This window comes from Pocillopora damicornis, chromosome 1 (assembly GCF_964200805.1).
Source record: "Pocillopora damicornis chromosome 1, jaPocDami1.2, whole genome shotgun sequence".
Classification (NCBI taxonomy): domain Eukaryota; kingdom Metazoa; phylum Cnidaria; class Anthozoa; order Scleractinia; family Pocilloporidae; genus Pocillopora; species Pocillopora damicornis.
This window is the reverse complement of record NC_142670.1, coordinates 1,848,414-1,868,150: the sequence shown is the minus strand read 5'-3', so window position 1 is coordinate 1,868,150 and position 19,737 is coordinate 1,848,414. Positions and strand designations below refer to the sequence as shown.

General features: G+C 39.8%; 1 protein-coding gene across 1 annotated transcript; it reads right to left on the bottom strand.

Moving 5' to 3' along the window:
• Nucleotide 1: 1 nt before the first annotated feature.
• Nucleotides 2–17,015, bottom strand: LOC113672322 (disks large homolog 5). The gene is made up of 21 exons (XM_027188600.2): nucleotides 16,395–17,015; nucleotides 15,522–15,593; nucleotides 13,127–14,835; nucleotides 12,304–12,336; nucleotides 11,274–11,398; nucleotides 10,762–10,861; nucleotides 10,085–10,160; nucleotides 9,756–9,859; nucleotides 8,085–9,463; nucleotides 7,335–7,488; nucleotides 6,066–6,485; nucleotides 5,478–5,580; nucleotides 5,138–5,183; nucleotides 4,745–4,918; nucleotides 4,124–4,299; nucleotides 3,436–3,477; nucleotides 2,950–3,051; nucleotides 2,420–2,547; nucleotides 1,630–1,733; nucleotides 1,031–1,140; nucleotides 2–838 (listed from the first exon to the last, which is right to left on the bottom strand). Exons 1-21 carry the CDS (start codon nucleotides 16,678–16,680, stop codon nucleotides 735–737), a joined length of 5,547 nt encoding a protein of 1,848 aa, XP_027044401.2. The 5' UTR covers nucleotides 16,681–17,015; the 3' UTR covers nucleotides 2–734.
• Nucleotides 17,016–19,737: the final 2,722 nt, after the last annotated feature.

Below are 19,737 nucleotides of genomic sequence, written 5' to 3'. Positions count from 1 at the left end.
ATTTGAAAAATATATTTTTTTAATTGGGAATCTACAAAGCAAAGCTTACATCATAAATTACTATTTAAAACTCAAGCATTTGAAAAAACTTTTGACTGGTCACCCAACCTTTAAAACGCTGATTCGCAGAGCATGCATATCTCATCAAATCTCACCTCAACTAACATTAAAGAAGGAAAGAAAAGCTGGAGCGAATCTGTGTACAGTTGAGTGAATTTACATGAAGCTTATTTACAACGATTCCTACCCAGCCTGCTGGGGAGGAGAAAAGTTTCCACTTGCGGAATCTTCTGCGTTTACAGTAAATGAGATCATTCTCCGAGAGTAAGCCGTAAGGCAGATGGTTTCTTTATATACTTGTTCTTTAAAAGTGAGATCACAGAGATCAAGTACCATAACACTTAATAATGAAGAGCAAAGCAAGCAAATCTATTTCTTATAATTTTTTTGGACTAGACAAGTTTGTTGGGGAAAATTCGGTTGACGGGCAAAAAAGTAATTTTCCAATGTTTTTATCACGTTACGTTAAAAAACCTATCAGCCCCATACCTAATCAACTTCTAAATCCTCAGTACCATTTCATGCGTATGAATTATCCAGAACAGTGCCGGGGTGATCAAAAAAATCTTAAAAACCAAGGTACAGGAAGATTTTAAAAAATTGAAAAAATACTTTGGTCGGCTATTTTTAACGTAATTGTAGCCATGGTTACAACTCATTGGATCATGTGATAATTAGACACTGGAGAGTGGTACCCAGACTGTCTTCTTCTGTTGCTCGTCCACCATCTCTTGAATCTGGGAACAAACGTTGCTAAGGTTGCTTCCATGTACGGTACCTAGAAAATCAAGATACATGCACCACGCGAAGAAAAATGAAAATACAGTATTGAAAAGAAATACGTGTTTTTTTATCCACGCTCACAACGAACCCAATCGACTGTTACACGCGCTATCAAAACAGCCACACCTTGCCGCTTTTCAAAAATTATTTCAGGAAAGAAAGGAAATGCGCCTCACACTATACTTACCATTAAATAAGTGCTTCAATTCTCGTTCCATTTTACCAGAAGATTCGAATAGTTCCTTAGCGTGTCGAAGACTCATCTTCTCTCTAACGTACCGACCGTCTTTGTGATCTCTGTTTACAAAGAGAGAGACAAATGCTTGGATCAACTTCACAGCTTGCAATGTACACAATGGGATCACTGTTATTTTTCAGCCTCTTGAGGATTGAAAGATTTCATCTACAGAAGGGAGGGGAGGAAAGCGGGCTGGTGTCGATGAACGGAGGTTATCAAAAAGGGGAGGGTTGCAAGGCCTTTTAGGAGGGCTACGTCTTTTTCAGATAGCACCAGGTATGGGGGGTGGAGGGGGGGGCCCCTTAAAGTTTTTTCGGTAGAAATTTTGGAAGGGCATAGAAGAAAAAATACAAAAGGTGGAAAAACATTGTATCAGCCCACTTTTCTCTAATAAAAGGGCAGGTCTCTTCCAACGAAACGTCACGAAATTTGGGTTGCGTTTATGCGACGAAAAAACGATAGTATCCTCGGTTAAAATAATCGCCTAGAGTGCATTTCTATTGATATTGTAAAATTTAGTGAAAACTTGCTCAGGAAGCACAGCTTACCTGATGTGTTTAGGTGATTTGAATTTAACGAACAAGATGATGGGATAGACTTGTAAGGCATGTAGCCGTTCTACCGCTGTCGGACTGACATCCAATAAACAGTGCTGAGAAACATAAGGAAATAAGGTCAGGTTAATTACGAGTCAAGAGACATTCCTTGGCCAATCACTACCCTTAACAGACGTATTGGGGATCGTCACCCAACGACCCACGTTGTCTTCGTCGTCGTAAGACGTTGCGTGACATCACAAAAACGGCTAGGAGGGACAATAATGGGATGTCACGCAACGATCTGCGTTGTCCTCGTCGCCTCTATCGTCTTTGTTGCGTGACATCTTAAAAACCGTCGCTTGGAAAATACGCGTCTCGTTTTTTAATGTATTTGGGTTGCCAAGCCGAGCACATGGTGAAACAAAGCGTGGAAATTCTTTCACGAAAATTGCCCACCCCGAGATGATACATTGGAGCAAAAGCGATAAACTGGTTATTTAATTCTTACATTCTTGTCATTCATCTGCGTTATCATCGTAAATGTCGAAAGGGGAAATTCGATCTTGATCAAAATATTGAAGATTCAACCTCAGAAAACGAGGGTGCAGCTAAGGGGGCATGTAATTACCGCTCCTCCCTCCCTCCCTCTAATTTGAAAAATAGTCATGCTAATCCATGGCATCCCCGTGTGCTGCTTAATTTGAACAGGAAGGTGGTCTTAGACCTCAAACCCACGCCACCCATGGAAAAACCTGCCTACCCCTCCCCCCGTAAACTAAGCAGTTTGACTTTCTGTTACCTTGTCAGTGACTTGTTTGATGGAAGCCATTGTGGTACAGGACAGCTGGTGACCTTTCCAAGCGTAATCGACAAACGTGCCATCTGCTATTCCTTTTTCGACCTTCTCCTCTGGCAAGTTGACAATTTCTGAAATAAACAGTTACAAACACCGGTTAGAATGGCCCAGGCGCTTTTTGGTTGAGTGCCGTGAAACGCAAACCAGAGTTACTACAAAGCCAATCGGAGGGAAGGAAAATATCATTATAAGCCGATGGAAACTCAGAGTGAAGCGCGGGAAAACGCGTGCAACCGTGTCGCGGGCAGTTTTAACTTTGCATCTGATTGGTTGAGTGGTTAGCACGAGTTTTCTCAGTGGACCAATCACAGAGCCCTTTAAGACGAGATCAAGGGAATGTTTTCCACTTCAATACCAACTTCTATACCCTTTATGCGATTATGCCTTGCATTCTCATCAGCTTTTAACTTACTAATGATTAGAGCAAGTAAGAGAGAAATTAGAAAATGAATCCACAAGGAAAATAAACTGACCCGGTTTGCACTGGACGAACTTGTAGGGGACTTCTTCGCAGAGTTTCTCGTACAAAGCATCCACTAACGGGCCGAACAAAATCACAGCTCTTGGGATATGACCTAAAATTCAAACGCGGCATTTTTCAAGTATTTAGGTAGTAACAGTGGTACACGCTCTCTAGAAGTGAAAACACATGTGATCAACTGAATCAAGAGCACCTAGTTTAGTAAGTTTAAATCTGAACTTTAATTTTGCTGCCTAGTTCCTCTTTTATGGTTGCGTGGCTTCGGCATTCACGTTTGACACTTCACATCGACTGATGTGTGTCATCTGTGCTTTTTAACTTGAGCTGGTTGTCCTGTGCTACTGGTCATGTTGTTGGCTTTCCAGTAGCTGTCGCGCCCAAAAGCTTCATCGAAACACATTTCCCTTCAATACTCACACAGGATAACAAAATGTTTGGTACTGCTAGTCTAAATAATTCTACACTGGCTTGCACTTACTGTCTAGTTTTTCCACTGTCTGGTAAGAAGCTATACCAAGATCTGAAAGAAAAATTTGGAAAGAAAAAGTTACCCCCATTTCAAAAAGGGCATATGGCTTGCCCAAAACCACAAGCGAAAGTCATTCAATCCCAGGGGCCAATCAGAACGAAGAGCATCATCATAAGGAGCCAATAAGAGCTCAATATGAAAACACGTGAACTACTCGAAGCGCGGGAAAACACGGCTGAACAACTTGCGTTTGCTTTTAGTGCTAAGTTTGATTGGTTTAGAGGGCGGCACGAGTATTCTGGGCCAATCACAGAATAAAGTTAATCACCTCCAATAAAATGCTAAAAGTTGTGAGTGTAGCTCCCATTGCGTGCCTACATTTTGACGTCAACATCCGGAACATCGGCCATATGCCTTGTCGAAAGAAAACTTGTCGTCGTGTTTATTCTGGCATATTTTGCTAATCAAAATTGTCGAGTTATTGTCACTCTAAACTCGAAACAGTCGGTAAGTTCTCCGTTATTTCGTGTGTATTGTAATTTCACTCACTAAAGGTGTAATTTCTGTTCGTAGAAAATCTACCCTATTGCCTAACTGGATGTTTATTCGGCTTGGTTATTGGAACATTTATAGAATTTTCATTGGAATACCTGTACATAAATGGTTCAGTTTTCGCTTTCGAGTCTCACGTTCATACCTGTACAACTGGTTGTAATGCTTGTAGCAGAGTCACTGCCCTCACGGGAATGATTGACAGACGAGCCATGAGTTCCTTTCTTACTTCGCCTAAAGAAACTTCTTCTTCCACTTAGTTTATACTCGTCTCCGTGAACTAGCGCCAAGCTCCTACGCAGCAGAATCTCCTGCTCGGCTCTGAATAAAAAAGTATAAAAGAAATAAATTTTGCGAAGCATATCACATTGTGGGAGAAGCGATGGCCCAGTGATTAGCGTGGTGGACACTAAATCAAGCAGTTTAAATTATTTTTCCTGTCTTTCAAACTCGTCACTATACAACACTAAAAACCAAGATTAAACGGAATCATAACACGCACCACTTCGCGTGAGGAAGGTTAACGTGCTAAACATGAAATGTTAAATGATATACATGGCGTGAAATGCAAAGCGCGCAAAAGAGCAGATAACGTAATACAGAGCGTGATTAACGCTTAACACGTGCGCACGTGCATTAACTTTCCAAAACACGCAGACTCTATTCCTGCCCAGCTCTCCCCCGCTACACGCGCATTTCATTCCGCTTTAGTTTCTATGCTGTCAACAATAAACCATAATTGTTTTTCAGCTAATGCTTCACTTACTTCATCCGGCTCGGAACCATTCCAATCTCTCTTCTCTGTGCGTCTTCTTCATTAACAAGACAAGCTCTCCAACATCCCATGTGACCATTGTACATTGTGTCAGTAACGTAAAGAATATCTCCTTTCTTGAAGTTCAAATCACCTTTGGTGTTTGTGGCACGGTCAAATAGAGCCCTAAAAAGACACGATCGAAAGAATAATTCTTTTTACAGGCTGACATACTCTTTGGCTCTCACGAGTTGTAAATTTAATAAATTTCATTTGACCTGCGGATTAGAATCAAGTAAAGCTACAGTCATTGCTGGTCAGCTGTAATTTAACCAATTACAGAAAAGAGGCCTGTAGGAGTTCAAGTGCTCTTAAATCTCCAAAAGCAATAATTTCAAAGCTCACCTGACGTAGAAAGAATCTCCTGGCTGATCTCGAAGGGAATTGAATTCTGAAAAAAAATTCAACATCAAAATAAAGTTAGAAAAACACCGGGCGTCGCTAATGGGGGTAGGTGGAACAATCACAAGAGCGAAGTAAAAAGAATTCTCACAAGGAACCAATAGGAATTCAGAAACTGTACGCGTCAACCACTTGAAGGGCGGGAAAATGCGGGTAACCAAGTCGAGTTCTGAATGGTTGAAAGGTTGGCGTAAGTTTTCTTAACCAATCAGAGAGTAACGTAGAGCGAAACCATTGTAATCCCGGACTACTTTCCTACAACACCATAACACTGACTACTCACTCGCTGGGTTATATTGTGCCAGTATTTGAACAGTCTCAGATGGTTTACACAGCTCTAACATGGCTTGTTCTGCTGTTACCGAAGTTAAATCTACACCATTGAACTGAAACAGAAACATCCTATTAAAAACATTCAGAAATAATCAATCGAAAAACCATCAACGAAATATCACGCTTCACATACAAATAATGTTTCCTTTTACAGATTTCTGGGAAAGTTTTCATTTTATTGCGCTTGTTCCGCGAGACAGCGGTTGTTTAAAATGTTTAACTTTGAAATTTTGCGCGGAAAATTGCCGTGCGCCCGGCCAGAATTGCCCAACGTTTTTGCCCAAATGCCCAACGTTTGAATGCTGTGTTCTTTGGCGCAGCCGTTGATTCATCTTGACACGCAAAGCCGTTGCGTGACAGTCACGATTCTACGTTTTCACAAAAATGAACCCGACCCTATGCTGCCTCGCCGTGGCTAGATTCTGTATTTTTTTCCCCAATAAGTTTTAATTTAAAAATGGCACCGTTTCCGTTTTTTCCTCAATTTGTTTTCCTTACACGTTGGATATTCAATAAACAATTCTGTCACTTTTCTTACTTCCAAGATATGATCTCCGACACTGAGTCCTGAAGAACTTATAGCCTCGTTATCAGGTTGAATTTCCGACACAAAGATCCCCATTGCGTTGCCACCGGCAATGTTGAATCCAAGTGAGCTGGGACTCTTGGTGAAGAATACATAACGTAAGTCCCCAGGAGGTTCGTTGTCGATGATTGGCAGAATTCCTCCGTTCCTTCTGATTGGTGGAGTGTTACTGCTTCCTTCACGTGAATGTTTGTTTTTGTTGACGAGGGTGCTACAGGTAGTGCTCGCTTCTGACTGGCTGGATAATGATTCCGTAGTCTCTTTGAATTTCTCTGGGTTGAATTGCGCTAGAATGGTAACACTGTTTCCGGATTGTTTGAGAATCATGGCGGCTTGCTCATAAGTTGCACATCTCAGATTCACGCCGTTGTACTGCGAAAATAAACAGGAAATTAGATTATTATAAACACTTCTCTGAAGATGAATCCCTAGAGTTTGACAATTCCCGTAACTTGTAGCTACCGAGCTGTTAACTCTTCAACTCCCATGAGTGACCAAGACAGAATTTCTCCTTACAATATCAATACAATATAAAGCAGATAAGAGATGAGAATAAAGAATTAGGGGATTATTGGTTGATACAATACAAAATTCTCCAACCCAACACCATAAGAATTGTACGGCAGACAGTAAGGAGAATTACTCTTGAGATCTTTTAAGTGAAAGGATTAAGGCGGTTCTAATATTTCCGTTTATGAGTAAACCCCTTTTGTGTGACTGTTCGAATGAAATAATTTGCTTTCATCAACTGAGATGATAATGTAAACTGGGCACCGTTAAGAGCTTCTAGTCTGTCGTTTCGAGCGTTAGCCAAGCGAATGTTCCGCTCTGACGAAGGTTTAATAATCGAAACGTCAGCTAAGAAACTCTTCATTCGGTGGCTAGTTTACATTATCAACTCAGTCGTTAAAACCACATCATGTTGTTATACTCCCCTACCGACGCAGCATCACAGTTTCTTTAGAAACTTACGCCTTTCACTAACATGAAAGCTCATGAGCAATTCTTAGCTTTGGTACTGTTTATTATTCTCTACAAAAAGTTTTACACTATGAATGGAACCCTAGTGTGTGATAATTCAAATCAAAGAAAGCAGTGCTTTCTTGTGATGCCCTTTAATACGCTCAGCTGGGTGGTTAGAATTTTGAAATCTCTGAATGAAATCTTGCGCGCTATTATTCAAGTAAAATATCCTGCAGAGTGTTTTCCCAAACTACAAACCTCCAGCAGTTGATCGCCATATTTGAGTCCTGCTCTGGCAGCGACACTTCCTTCATTTACTGAACAAACAAACACTCCGCCTTGACAGCCAGCCGCGATGGAAATCCCAAGCGTGTCCTTCTTTTCAATAAACACTCGTCGAGGTTCATAATCTCTGCAAAAAAAAAAAACAAACAAAGCATTAAAATCAAATATTTATTAACCCTTTACACCTTTACATCTGAATTCTGCGAACACATTAATTTTATTTTTCGCATGTTTGGCGAGACAGTGGTTGTTTCTTATGTTTTCCGTTGAAATTTTGCGCGGGAAACTGGCGTGCGGCTGGCCAAAATTGATCCACTTCCGTAAACCCGATGTTTGACCGCTGTAATTTAGTTTTATCAGTTGAGTTGATAATGTGAATTGGCCACCATAAAGAGTTTCAAAGCTGACGTTTCGAGCGTTATCCCTTCGTCAGAGCGAATAATGAAGGGCTAACGCTCGAAACGTCAGTTTTGAAACTCTTTACGGTGGCCAATTTACGTTATCAACTCAGGTGAGAATACTAACTTCCCTGCTAAACACTTCCACCGACGCAGCACCACAGTTTCTATAGAAACTTATCCCCTTCATTCGTTTGATCGCTGTGTTACACGTACTTATCAGTTAAAGAGTGACTTCTTCAAATCACATCGAATCCTCTTTCCTAGTTAAAAAAATGCGTTGCAGGTAATAAAGAGAATTGTCTGTCAAAAATATAATGCTTACATGTTTAACGGATCTTCTTCCTTGGAGGCCAACTGCCCACTGAAGTCAAAAGCCAATGCAGGGCTTTCCTCGGTTCCTGGCACAATTGGAGTTGAAGGAATGACTACAGGGGTGGTATGTCCTGAGGAAATCGAGTGTGTTGAACTCACTGAGCTGCTGCCGTTACTGTATCCAGGCGTCCTCTGTGACCTTGAAGTTGGTAAACTAATCCTGTAAACTTTGCTCTCAGCGTTTGAAGGCGGTTCAAAGTCATACAGAGACAGATGCCGCGTTTTGCGTTCATCACCCTCGGTACTGTGAGAAGAACCCTGTCGGCTGTGTCTGCCGCGCGGAGCTGAGTGCACATGCGTCTGTTGTTTACTGTGTCTCTGTTTACTTCGGCAGTTTACTGGCAAGCACTGATGACTTACCGCTGGGACACCGCCGTAACTTGGTACTGAGTGACTCTTGGCTGTGTAATACGGGACACTGGTGGAGCGAAGCACTGCCACTGTCACAGGAGGCCCAGAAATGCTTGACTTGGGTGGAGTTAACGCCAGAGGATCTTCATGACTGGAATAACGTCCAAAACTAGATGACACAGGGCTACCAGCCACCTGGTAGTTTCTCACAGAGGGTGCAGACTGGGGACGAGAGCCGTTGCGGAAGTAAGAATCTTTCTTTTTACGAGGAATAACGTGGGACTTTGATGGGTAATGAACTGGTGGTGGAGACATGGCGTTAATGTTGTCTTCTTGTGAGCTATTATTCAAGTCTCCTTGCGGGGGTGATGTGATGGCTGACATATAAGAGCAACTTCTCATAGGAGGCACTGGTCTCTCTTTTTGGAATGGCATTGATAGACCAGGTGACTTTGTCAGGGGACTGGGGAACATCTGTGATGTTCTAGACCTGATTTTCTGAAATGTTCTTGGTCGCGATGTTGAGCCCGCAGTGGTTGTCACAAGATGGGGCGCGCTTCCTTCCTCTGTTGAAAAATCACTGGAATCTGTTTGTTTTTCGCCAATAACCTCACAAAGAGGTGTAGATGACAATGAATGAATGGCTGGTTCAGAAATTGATTCTGGAGTTGATGATATTTGGTCATCAGGCAAAGGAGAACTTTTCCCGGAATAATAAGCAGAGGATGACCCCTGCTGTGACATTTGAAATTCATTCAAGCTGCCAGAATTTGTTATCCTTTCCCTGGTAAGTTCTGCCTCACGGCAGATGTTATTTTCTCTGTTGATCTTTTCGTTGACTTCGTTCAGCAGAGACTGAAGCACTTGTGGCCGAGATGAAGTTGACGACAGTTTCTGCAGAGTAAGGCTCACTAAACTCATTGAAAGGAGTTGCTCTACCTCCGGCTGAGTCAGGTTTTCAATAGATTTGCCATTTATCTAAAACAAGAAGGAAATGAGCATTCATAAGTGTCTTAACCCTTTGCTGCTTTCCCTGTTTTGTTTCCCTCCTCCACCTCCCGCCCTGCTGTTTCCTGTTTCCCTACCCCCCCCCCCCTTTCACTTTTAGGTACGCATATGTGTATACACTAATGTGTCTGAGGTGAAGTGTGGCTAGGTTGCCATGGTGACCTCCTTGCTGCTGAGAAGAATGCTGCCCTCCTCTGTCACTACCTTTACCATGTTAACCCCCCTCTTCTATTGATGAAACGTCATTCAAAACAATTCTTACGGTAATAATCTTATCTCCAACTGCAATGGCTTCCTCCTCTGCAGCAACACTGCCAGGTATAATTGAACTGATATGATTTGTGCTGTCAACTCTGATCCCCAGCTCTGGAAAGTAACGCAAAAGTCACAAACATGCCTGCCGGGTTTCTTATACGAAGTCTTCACATGAGAATTCATTTCATAGTGAACAAACAAGAGCTTATTCCAGTTTCCCAGCTATTAGCTGTCCAGGGGTACAAGCATCAGTACTGTTACTGAAGGGAACATTAGTTCTTCAGGTTATTACTAGTATTGTCATTATCATTATTATTAGCAGTTGCAGCATTATACCTTTATTGTTTGTCAGCATGAGACTAACTGGGTGAAGCACTGCCCTGGATCCTGAACACCTTTTCCTCTTGACAGTCTGCAACAAGAAATATAACGAGATAACTCTGTGATGAAATAACAAAGAAAACTGTCTTTCTTATTCTATTATTGATTGCCTCTGGCAACATATGAAACTACTAACGGCCTAGTTCACCAAAGAGTCTTTGCAGCTTGATGATAGAGCATCTGAATGCCAAAATGCAAAATCACTATGGGGCCTCTTTCTTTGGCCCACACTTGGGACAAGATGGAAAACATCTTAATTCATAATTTAAGAAATTATTTAACCCTTTTACTTCCAAAAGTGATGGACTTGTAACTTCTCCCTTTAATATCCCTACATCACAAAGCAAACAGGTTATGAGAAAACTCAAACTAATCAGGAAGTTGGAAGTTGTCATCTTGATCTAACACCAAATTCTCGTGAATAATTTACAAGGGGATATGTAGCAGCTTGAGGGGAGAACTAACCACTGGATCTTGGGAGTTCATTTATAGCATGGATGTATTAAAAAAAAAATACAACTCTTACTGCTAAAATCATTTAAAGTATAAAGCAAAGAGTAAGACAAATCAGTGAAGAGGATGACTTCATGAAGTCATTATCACTAACACATTAACACATCATCAACACTGACCATATTGACCACCTCTCCTCTACTGATTGCTTGAACAGCAGTGCGGTACTCAACATTTGTCAGGTCAATATTGTTCACCTTCAGTACACAGTCGTTCACCCTGAAAACCAACAATTAAAATCAAAATCCAAACTTCCCCAACATGAATAGTTATCAGCCAGCATATTTAAGTGCAGAGTACAAGTCTTTTCCAAGTGAACCCTGCTTCTAGCACAGTTGTTATCAGGTTTTCCAGACAAGTAAGCTTGTTTTTCAGACAAGTAAAATTAACGCTGCACATCCAAAGGGATGGGAGAGTAAAAAGGAAAGTTTCTAGCCCTGTCATTTAGACCTTAGCCCATAACCACCAAGTGGCAAAAATTGCTATAGTATGTTACATCACTTCCAAACAGAGATGATCAAATGATGAATTTTTCTGGAAATTTAGTCACCAAAATGTTTCCTTCTCACAATGGTGACCTAAATGCTCTTATCTAAGAGCACTGATAGCCACAGATAATTATCTTACTGACCTTAATTTTCCATCTGCTATACTTCCTTTGGCAACATTTGTTATAACAATGGAGCTGTCATTAGGAATGGCAGGAGTGTCTCTTCCACCAGCAATGGCAATGCCAAGATCATCGTCAAGATTCATCTGGAGCAAAAAAAATTGTGAATTAACTTTGGAGCAAACACAAATTTGGCCCTTCCAGGAAATAGAAGACCTTCCCTTAAAGCAGGACTGTCAATAAGAGCAGGTAGCTACCCAAAGATAGATATAAGATTACATAGATTATATAGATTATATAGATTACATAGATTAGATAGATTATAAAACAGTTTTTGGTTTTTATCATTTAAAATTTGAAGACTTTGTTGATTTCACTACAACTCCGTCTATGAGAGCAAATCACCGATACAAACTCTTTGTCACACCAGCAAGACTTAATTGTTCTGAACATTCTTTTTTTGTTAGGATTATCAAATTATGGAATGAGTTACCAGATGATATAGTGGAAGCTGATAGCTTTCAGCATTTTAAATCTAAACTTAAATTGTATCTCAATATTTAATTGTATAGATCTTGATTTTTATTTTATTTTTATTTACTTATTTATTTTATTTTAAGGGAGTTTTTACACAGGATTCACCTCCAAACTTCCTTTTCTAGAGGTACCTTTTTTCTCTTAGTTTTTTAATCTGTATATATAGTTTGCTTCTAGAATAAATAAAGTATGTATGTATGTAAAACCACAGTGATCCACTTATAACTTCTCCATATCACATTTATACATTATCCAGCAAACAGGTAGTGAGAATATTCAAACTTGAATGACCAAGGTAGAATTTCTCCTAACAACTTTAAACAATATCAAGCAGAATAGTAAAGAGAATAAACAAAAATCATCACATATAGGATTATTTGTTGATCCAATTTCAAATTCTCCAAACTCATCATAAAAATTGTGTAGCAGACAGTAAGGAGAATTAGTAATGACATCTTGGGAGTGAAATGGTTAAAAAATAACAAAAGTAACATCATAATTATCATTAACTCACCCTTTCTAAGACAACTGATTCTGTTTCCCATTCCTGCAAATAAATTAATAAAACTGTATCAGTGTCACCAATAACAACTATTTACCAATACATCAACTTTTAACCCTTTAACATCAGAATGTAAATTCTCCACACTAAGCTCTATAGATTTCCTAAGGTGCTGACAAGGAGAGTTTGTTTAACAATCAAGAGCTTCTTCATTTGGTGATTATTTTCTTACACTTTGAGATTCAGGGAAGAGATTGCAAGAAGAATTTGAATGTTAACTAAAGCAATTAAGCTTCCTTTGGACTTAGTGAACATGAAAATTTTCACTGAGAGTTAATTTATACTGAAGAAATGTAAAATGGTTTCCATGTTTACATAGCCTGATATAAACATGTGGGAGGTTGGGAGAACACGAGATAAGTGCTTCACGTCATGGTTTCCAGCTTATCAAACTTATGAAAACTGTGTTTACATATGCTCATGTAAAATGGTTTTGTGGCCAACCAGAGGATGTGTACTATTTGAATTATTTTATAAAATAACATGGCTACCTACTATTTGGTGCTCGCCTTTTACTTTCAAACTTAATTACAGCCTTTTCTGAATCCCTTCACCCTTTGAAGTGATAAGCATCTACTTTCTCCTCACAGTATCAGCCCTGAATCAACTATTAAGGTCATGAGAATTAAGGAAATAATCACAAACTCAAGCAGCTCTTGATTGTTAGACAAATTCTCCTTGTAAGCACCACTGGAAATGTATAGAGAACAGTATGGAGAATTTGCATTCTGATTTTAGGGTGTACATGGTCAAAAAATAAGGAATAATAGCTTACTGTTGAGTCGGAGTCAATTGCAGAATCCCTACTAGAAACAAGCTCTTGTGAGAGGTTTTCGCGATTCAATTGCACCTCAATGTGGCTTCGAAGTTCCAAAAGTTCTGCAACAACTTCACCATGCTTTCTCTTCATGGCATCAGATTCATGAAGAAGTTCAGCCAAGTCACTGACAGCCCGATCTCTTTCATGTTGCATCTTGGTGAATCTTATTTTCAAAGAATCTCTGTCTTGTATGACTTTGTCTTTTTCAGACATGGCCCAGTCTCTTCTTGCTTTCACAACTTCTACGTCATGCAAAGCATTTGTCAATTCATTTGACAGCACTTCAAACTGTTTTTTCAGTGCATCCATCTCTTTATTTTCTCCTTTAAGAACCAGCTGATGTTTCTGTCGAATTTCAAAACACTCTTTCAGAATCTTGTCCCTGTGAATTATTGCTTCACTACGTTCTCTTCTTGCCACATTCCTCTCCTGTTTTAACATTTCATACTCTTCATGGACTTTCTCCAGTTCTTTATCAACACTATCCTTTTCCAAAAAAGCCTGGCTCAGACTTTCTTTCAGAGTAAAAACCTCTTTCGACCCCTGTTCACGTTCCTCCATTAAGAGAGACAGCTCCCCCTGCGTGTCATGAAGACAATTTTGTAGTTTTGAGTAATCTTTTTGAAGGCTTTCATTAGTTTTCTGCAGATTAGTGAGCTCGTCATGAAGTTTTTCAATTTCCTGGTGAACTGTGTCACGCTCACTCATCACCAGTTGATATTCATTCAACGCAGCATTTCTCTCTTCAGTTAACTTTGCAATATCTTTGGCAGTTTTCATTTGAATTGTCATGACCTGCTCGCGTTCACGTTCTCTCCCTTGTTGAACCTGATATGAAGTCTTCAAAGCAGCTTCACGATCCTTAACAGCTTTGTCGTACTTGTTGATGGCTGCTTCAACTTGTTGTTTCAGTCCATTACGTTCCACAATCAGCGAGTCCTGCTCATGAAGCAAATCTTCATACCGAATTTTAAGGGTGGAGTAGTCTGTCTCCAAATTCTGATAACTTTTGTACATGTGATTGTATTTTGATCGTAAGTCTTGGTGAGAATCTTGAAGATTTTCAAACTCTTTTTTGTGAGACTCATATTTATCAAAAGATGTGTTTCCAGAATGAAATTCCTCGTATTTCTGATTGTTCCTGATTTCACCATGTTCAATTTTTTCTCTTTCCCTAAGTAATACAATTTCCTCATACTCCTGTTTCAACTTCTCTCGCTCAAGGTCTGACTCTTCAAATTTTCTCTGTAAACTTTGAAATAACATTTTGTATTTTCTGCCACTTTCACACTGTTGACAAACAGCGTCATATTTATCTGTCATTTCCGAATGCTGATAACGTAACATCTCTAGATCTTTTAAGCACTCTACGTACTGTTTTTCGAGCTTTATAAACTCCTCCTCCCTCTCACTGCCTTGAGAATTTCCAATAGGGACATTAGAGTTATTGTCAATATGCAGTCTTTCTCCAATTTTCAGGTCATTTAACTTCCTGTAGGCATCCCTTTCTGCTTCAGATTCATGCAGTTGTGCGGTGACTTTTTCCAAGTCCCGTTTCACAGTTTTAAGCTCATTTTTCAACCCATGAAGCCGATCTTTGCAAAGGTCATGGCCTGTCATACTAGTGCTACGACCCACATTTGCGCGTCGAGATGATCCAGGGCCTGCCACAGATGGTAATTTAAAAATAGGATTTTATGTAATTATGATATGTGGGCAGACATTACACTCTCAAATCTGACAAAATATTTCTGAAGAGCTGATTTCAACCAAGTGTTTCCTCAAGTAAATCAACAATGATTTGGTTACATAAAGAAATGAACTGTAAACACAACCAACAAGGAACCCACTTGATGGTTAAAATAACAGCAAAACAAGTTTAGCACTGAAGTTTACAAAGAAAATCAGGTTTCACCAGTTGGCTGACAGGAAAAACAACACCACATAACTATAGCATTCATTCTGCTGCCCAACGTCAATCACACGGATTTATCAGCCAATATAACTGTTCACTTTAAAGCTGTGAATTATTAGAGAAAATCTGCTCATTTGCACCTCAAGTCCCCACAGATGAGTTGCCAAAACACAGAAAAGCAAATATCACTTTCTGGAACTTTGCAATTGTAAACAAAACCCTGATTATTTTTCATTCTGATTGATTGTTTTTAGGTAAGTCGCCCCTGGGAACAGGGCCAACACAATCATATTTGTTCTTTGTGTGCGCGAGATCGAATTTATACCGCAGGGCACAGGGGTTAAATACAAGGAAACATTATTACACGGCTTCGATTGCGATACAATTCACAATTAATTGTAAATGAATGTGAACTTTCTACAGCAAAAAACTTACATTGCATGTGCCGCGGTGGATCACTATCACCATCTGTAGTTTTTCCTTGATCAGTTCGAATGTGCGACGAAGCTGAAAGATAACACAAATTAAACAATTATGTATTTATCTTCCCTGCGATCGCAACTTTTTGAAGTCTAAGCCACCATGAGAGTGGTATGATCGCTTCCAATACTTCCTTTGCCCTAAACAACTCTTGGAAAAATTTCTGAAAACGTAGGCTTATATCCTCAAAAAGTGGCTTCGGGCGTGAGCACAAAAAAGATTTGAACTTGTGGTTTCAAGGTCTGTTTGTCTAGTGACAAACAACTTACAAGTCGTCAAAGTGTTTTTCCTCTTTTTCGGCAGAGCTGTTACATAACTAAACGAAGCTTAAATTCATTTTCGGACGTGCAGAAATGTAACGAAATTCAGCCTTAGTATAAATAAGTGATTCCCCGAAATCGACTTGCGTCGTAAAAATATATTTTGCGTGCAAACATCATCGGGCTTCGCTTTCACGCATCATGCTACTCCATATTTCCGCCGAAGCATACATAATTTTTTTTTTCGCAAAATCGCTGTCATTAGTGTCAAAAAAATTTTGTAAGAAACTAAACGCGAGATCATCATGAACTAAAGGCATAATAACTACCCCTTGATAAGCTTAACCTTGACCATAAATATCCACATTAAAAAAAAATCTTAACAGTTACTTCCACGTTTAATACAGTATCGTCAAGATAATTTACGAGCAACAGAAATCGCTTCGAGAAGAAGTGCTTTAGCAAGGACGTGTAGCTAAGAAACCATAATTCTTCAATATCCTCGTAGACTAATGTGAAAGACTGATTTGACTTGTTTACTTTAGGTCAGGCGCCTTAACTTACTCACCAATTGAAGTTGGAGGGTCCACTGCCAAAAACATACAATTCAACATGTACGGGTATGTCGTTTCCAGAACAACACAGAACTTCTTAAACTTCTCATAGTCTTTTCTCTGAATGACATCCAAAAGTCGGTCCACTCTTTGAGTAGGATGCTCGCTTTGAATCGCTTGAGCCTCGTCTGAAGTCACAACATTGCTGACAACTAAAGGCGAAAATAACCTCTCTACTGTAACTGCGCGGCGAAATTTGTCGCGATTTCGTTCGATTACTTTTTTGTAGCCTTCTTCCATGGCTTAAGTAGTAAATTGAAGAGAAAGCATCATAAACAACGCGTGTAGAAAGGCAGAATTTTTAAGTGTTTGCAAAATGCAGTCTCATCCGCCATGTTAGACGAGACTCTAATCTTTGTTGATCTGCATCCTCCAAATATGGAACGAAAAGGGACGCCGCGCACGTGATGTATTGGAACAATCACTATTGTCTGTCCCTAAGTGCAGCTGTTATTTATCTGAACTTTGTTATGAAACTTCTGGCAGTGTTAGGAAACTTCGGCTGACGTAGGATGTAAAAAAAGCTTTAATTGTGCAGAATGAGGCCCGATTGGTAACCAGTCATCCTGATAATAGAAGACCTGAACTCACCGGAAACAACAATCAATAACAGTAATGGGTCACCAATCAACCTACCGGAAGTTGAGACTGTAATTTCACTTCCGCTCGGTAGATTTCCTGAAACGTGACACATGTAACTGCCGTGAGAGGACTGAGGAGAAGGCAAACTAGAAGGTGCAATCAACGTAAAATAGCACTTAAACATGTCAATGTTTACGATGATTCGGGAATGTTTATCCAGCAAAAGATGTCAAAGGGGTATCGTTTCCCTTCAGATGCCTTAAGTTCTTCGTTTGAGTAGAAGATCAGACGAACGAAAAGCGGTGGGGTGGGGTGGGGCGTGGTGGGGTGCGGTGCGGTTTTTGAAAGAAATGGTTAGGCGACACATCGAACCGCAAGGAGAACGATTCTGCCAAAGGAATTTTCATCTGGAAAATCCCCTCCTCGGTGTTAATAATAAAACTGTTGCTTCCAGCCTAATTTTAGCCTCATCGCTCAGCAGTGGCAATTCTGAGGGTTTCCTGTCCGACTCATTTTGTGCTTATCAGGTTGAAAACCGCACGGAAGTTGTCCCGACACCAGAGTCTCTTGTCGCAGTTAAAACAGTTTTGTACAATTGTAGATTTGTTATTTGTTTGGATGAAATTTTGGTCTGTACATGACCTTGCTGAATTTAAATTTAGCCTGCACGAATCCAGACGCTTCCAGGCTGTGCATTTATTTTCGTAGAAAAGCGGACCTTGTACCAAAACACTGTTATTCAACCGGGAATTGTGTGTTTCGTGTATAAACCGACCAGTGTTTCGTGAAAAGACCGACCTGGCACGCAGTTTTCCCCTTTTCAAGTGCATTATGGCAACGTTTGTGATCGAAATGATGCCCTTAGCGCGCATTGCCCAAAACGATTGGAAGAATTTTTAAATAGTAGGTGTTTTTTGTCGTAGAAGGGAATGGTGTGACAGCCCTGTAGCACGTTTCCAAGCTCGAACTTTAAAACGTTTCCTTCTTTGTGGAGTATTTATTGTCAATTTACATGACAACATCAAAACTAAAATGATTACTGAACCAATATCTCCATTCAATTTGAATAATTTTTCCCCTCGAAATCGAAAGGTCGATAGCCTTCTTCAAAAATGTCTTTCTTCACAGATTACAGACGAATCGCTTAGGTGTCATTTGTTACTTTTGGTTTCATAAACATAACCTGTATTCAGACATTTCCGGGCATATGGATGCTATTAGCTCTCAGATACAAACACAATTTAGGGAAACTTTCTTTTTTTTTCTTCAAGGGTTCCATTTATGGAAACATCTCATACTTTTTTTCTTTTGACGTAAATAGCTTTTATCTTCGAGTCACGTCCGCAATGAGAAATTAGCATATCTCTTTAAAGATCTGTGATTGAAAAAATAATTTTCCATATGAATAAAGAGGACAAAAGTGGTCTTCGGGAATGGTGACGTGGTTTCATACGTGGTTTCACGCGTGGTTTCACAGTGCTTTTAATTAGCCTATAGCCTGCAGGTGCGAAAGATTTAGACCGACACGCGCGAGGAAGAAGTTACCTCGCGTGTCTGCTCTACCGCGTGCGTGTTCCTGAGAGATACTTTAACCTTTTACCCCTGAGTGACTGGCTTCTAATTTCTCCGTACATTATCATCCTTGAATCAAATATAAAAGTAATGAGAATAAAGGAAATGATCACCAACTGAAGAAGCTCTTGAATGTTAAACAAATTCTTCTTGTATAGAGAATATGCATACTGATGTTCAGGAGTAAAATATTTCGGGATTTCAAGAGCTGTCTTTCATCCTAAGAATAATCTCAAAAGGAAGAATATCCCAAAAGCAACTGACATCACTTTCACTATGGTTAGAGCTCTGGATTTTCGATTTCCCTTCCATTCTTCTCTCTTTTCGCCTTCTGTTACTATCTAGTAACGCGTGTTAGCTTTCAACCTCTCGTGGCCAAGAAACCTAGCAAAATAGAGTAGCTTTCAATTGAACATCTAAAGCGATCTTGGTTTGCTTTGGTTTTGCCTCTTCGCTCTGTGATTGGTCTACAAACCTCACGACACCATCTCAACCAATCAAATGCAAAACTTAAAACCAATCCCAACTTGGTCACCGGCGTTTTCCCGCGCTTCAAGCTGATTCGCGGTTTTTTATTTCGAGTTCTCATTGGTTAACCCATTACACCCTAACATCAATAGACATATTCTCCATACATTTCCTAAGGTGCTGACAAGGAGAATTTGTTCAACAATCTAGAACTTCTGTCGCGGGTGATCATTTCCTTTTTTCTTGCGACCTTTATGGGTGATTTAGGGGTGATATTGTGAGGAGAAATTAGATGCTGATCACTCTTAGGGTTGAAGGGTTAATGATAACGTTAATCCTTGTTCTGATGGGTAGTTGTGGTTACTTTGGTTTTGCAACTCTTTACCTTTTAACTCCCAAGATCTGACTGTTAATTCTCCCCTCTAGCTGCAACACATTTGCTTGTAAATTGGTTACGCGAATTTGCTGTTCAATCAAGGCAATAACTTGTTTCATATTTACACATGACAGTGACCAACTCGAAAGCTCATTGGCTACTTTGGTCACTGCACACGAATAAATATTTTTTCTTCAAGTTAATTTCTGTTTGTATTTTTTCCACATCATTGTAAATCCTGTTATGTTAAGTTAATTTTTTCTGTAAACAGTGTGAAATAACAAAACTTGGAAACTTGT

Excerpts from the sequence above, each read along its gene's own strand:
- LOC113672322 (XM_027188600.2), bottom strand. The coding sequence starts at position 16,680 with ATGGAAGAAGGCTACAAAAAAGTAATCGAACGAAATCGCGACAAATTT. Across the intron at positions 9,464-9,755 it reads TTGGAGATAAGATTATTACC|ATAAATGGCAAATCTATTGA; the intron begins GTAAGAATTGTT and ends TTCTTGTTTTAG. Across the intron at positions 7,489-8,084 it reads GAAGAAGATCCGTTAAACAT|AGATTATGAACCTCGACGAG; the intron begins GTAAGCATTATA and ends TTTTTTTTGCAG.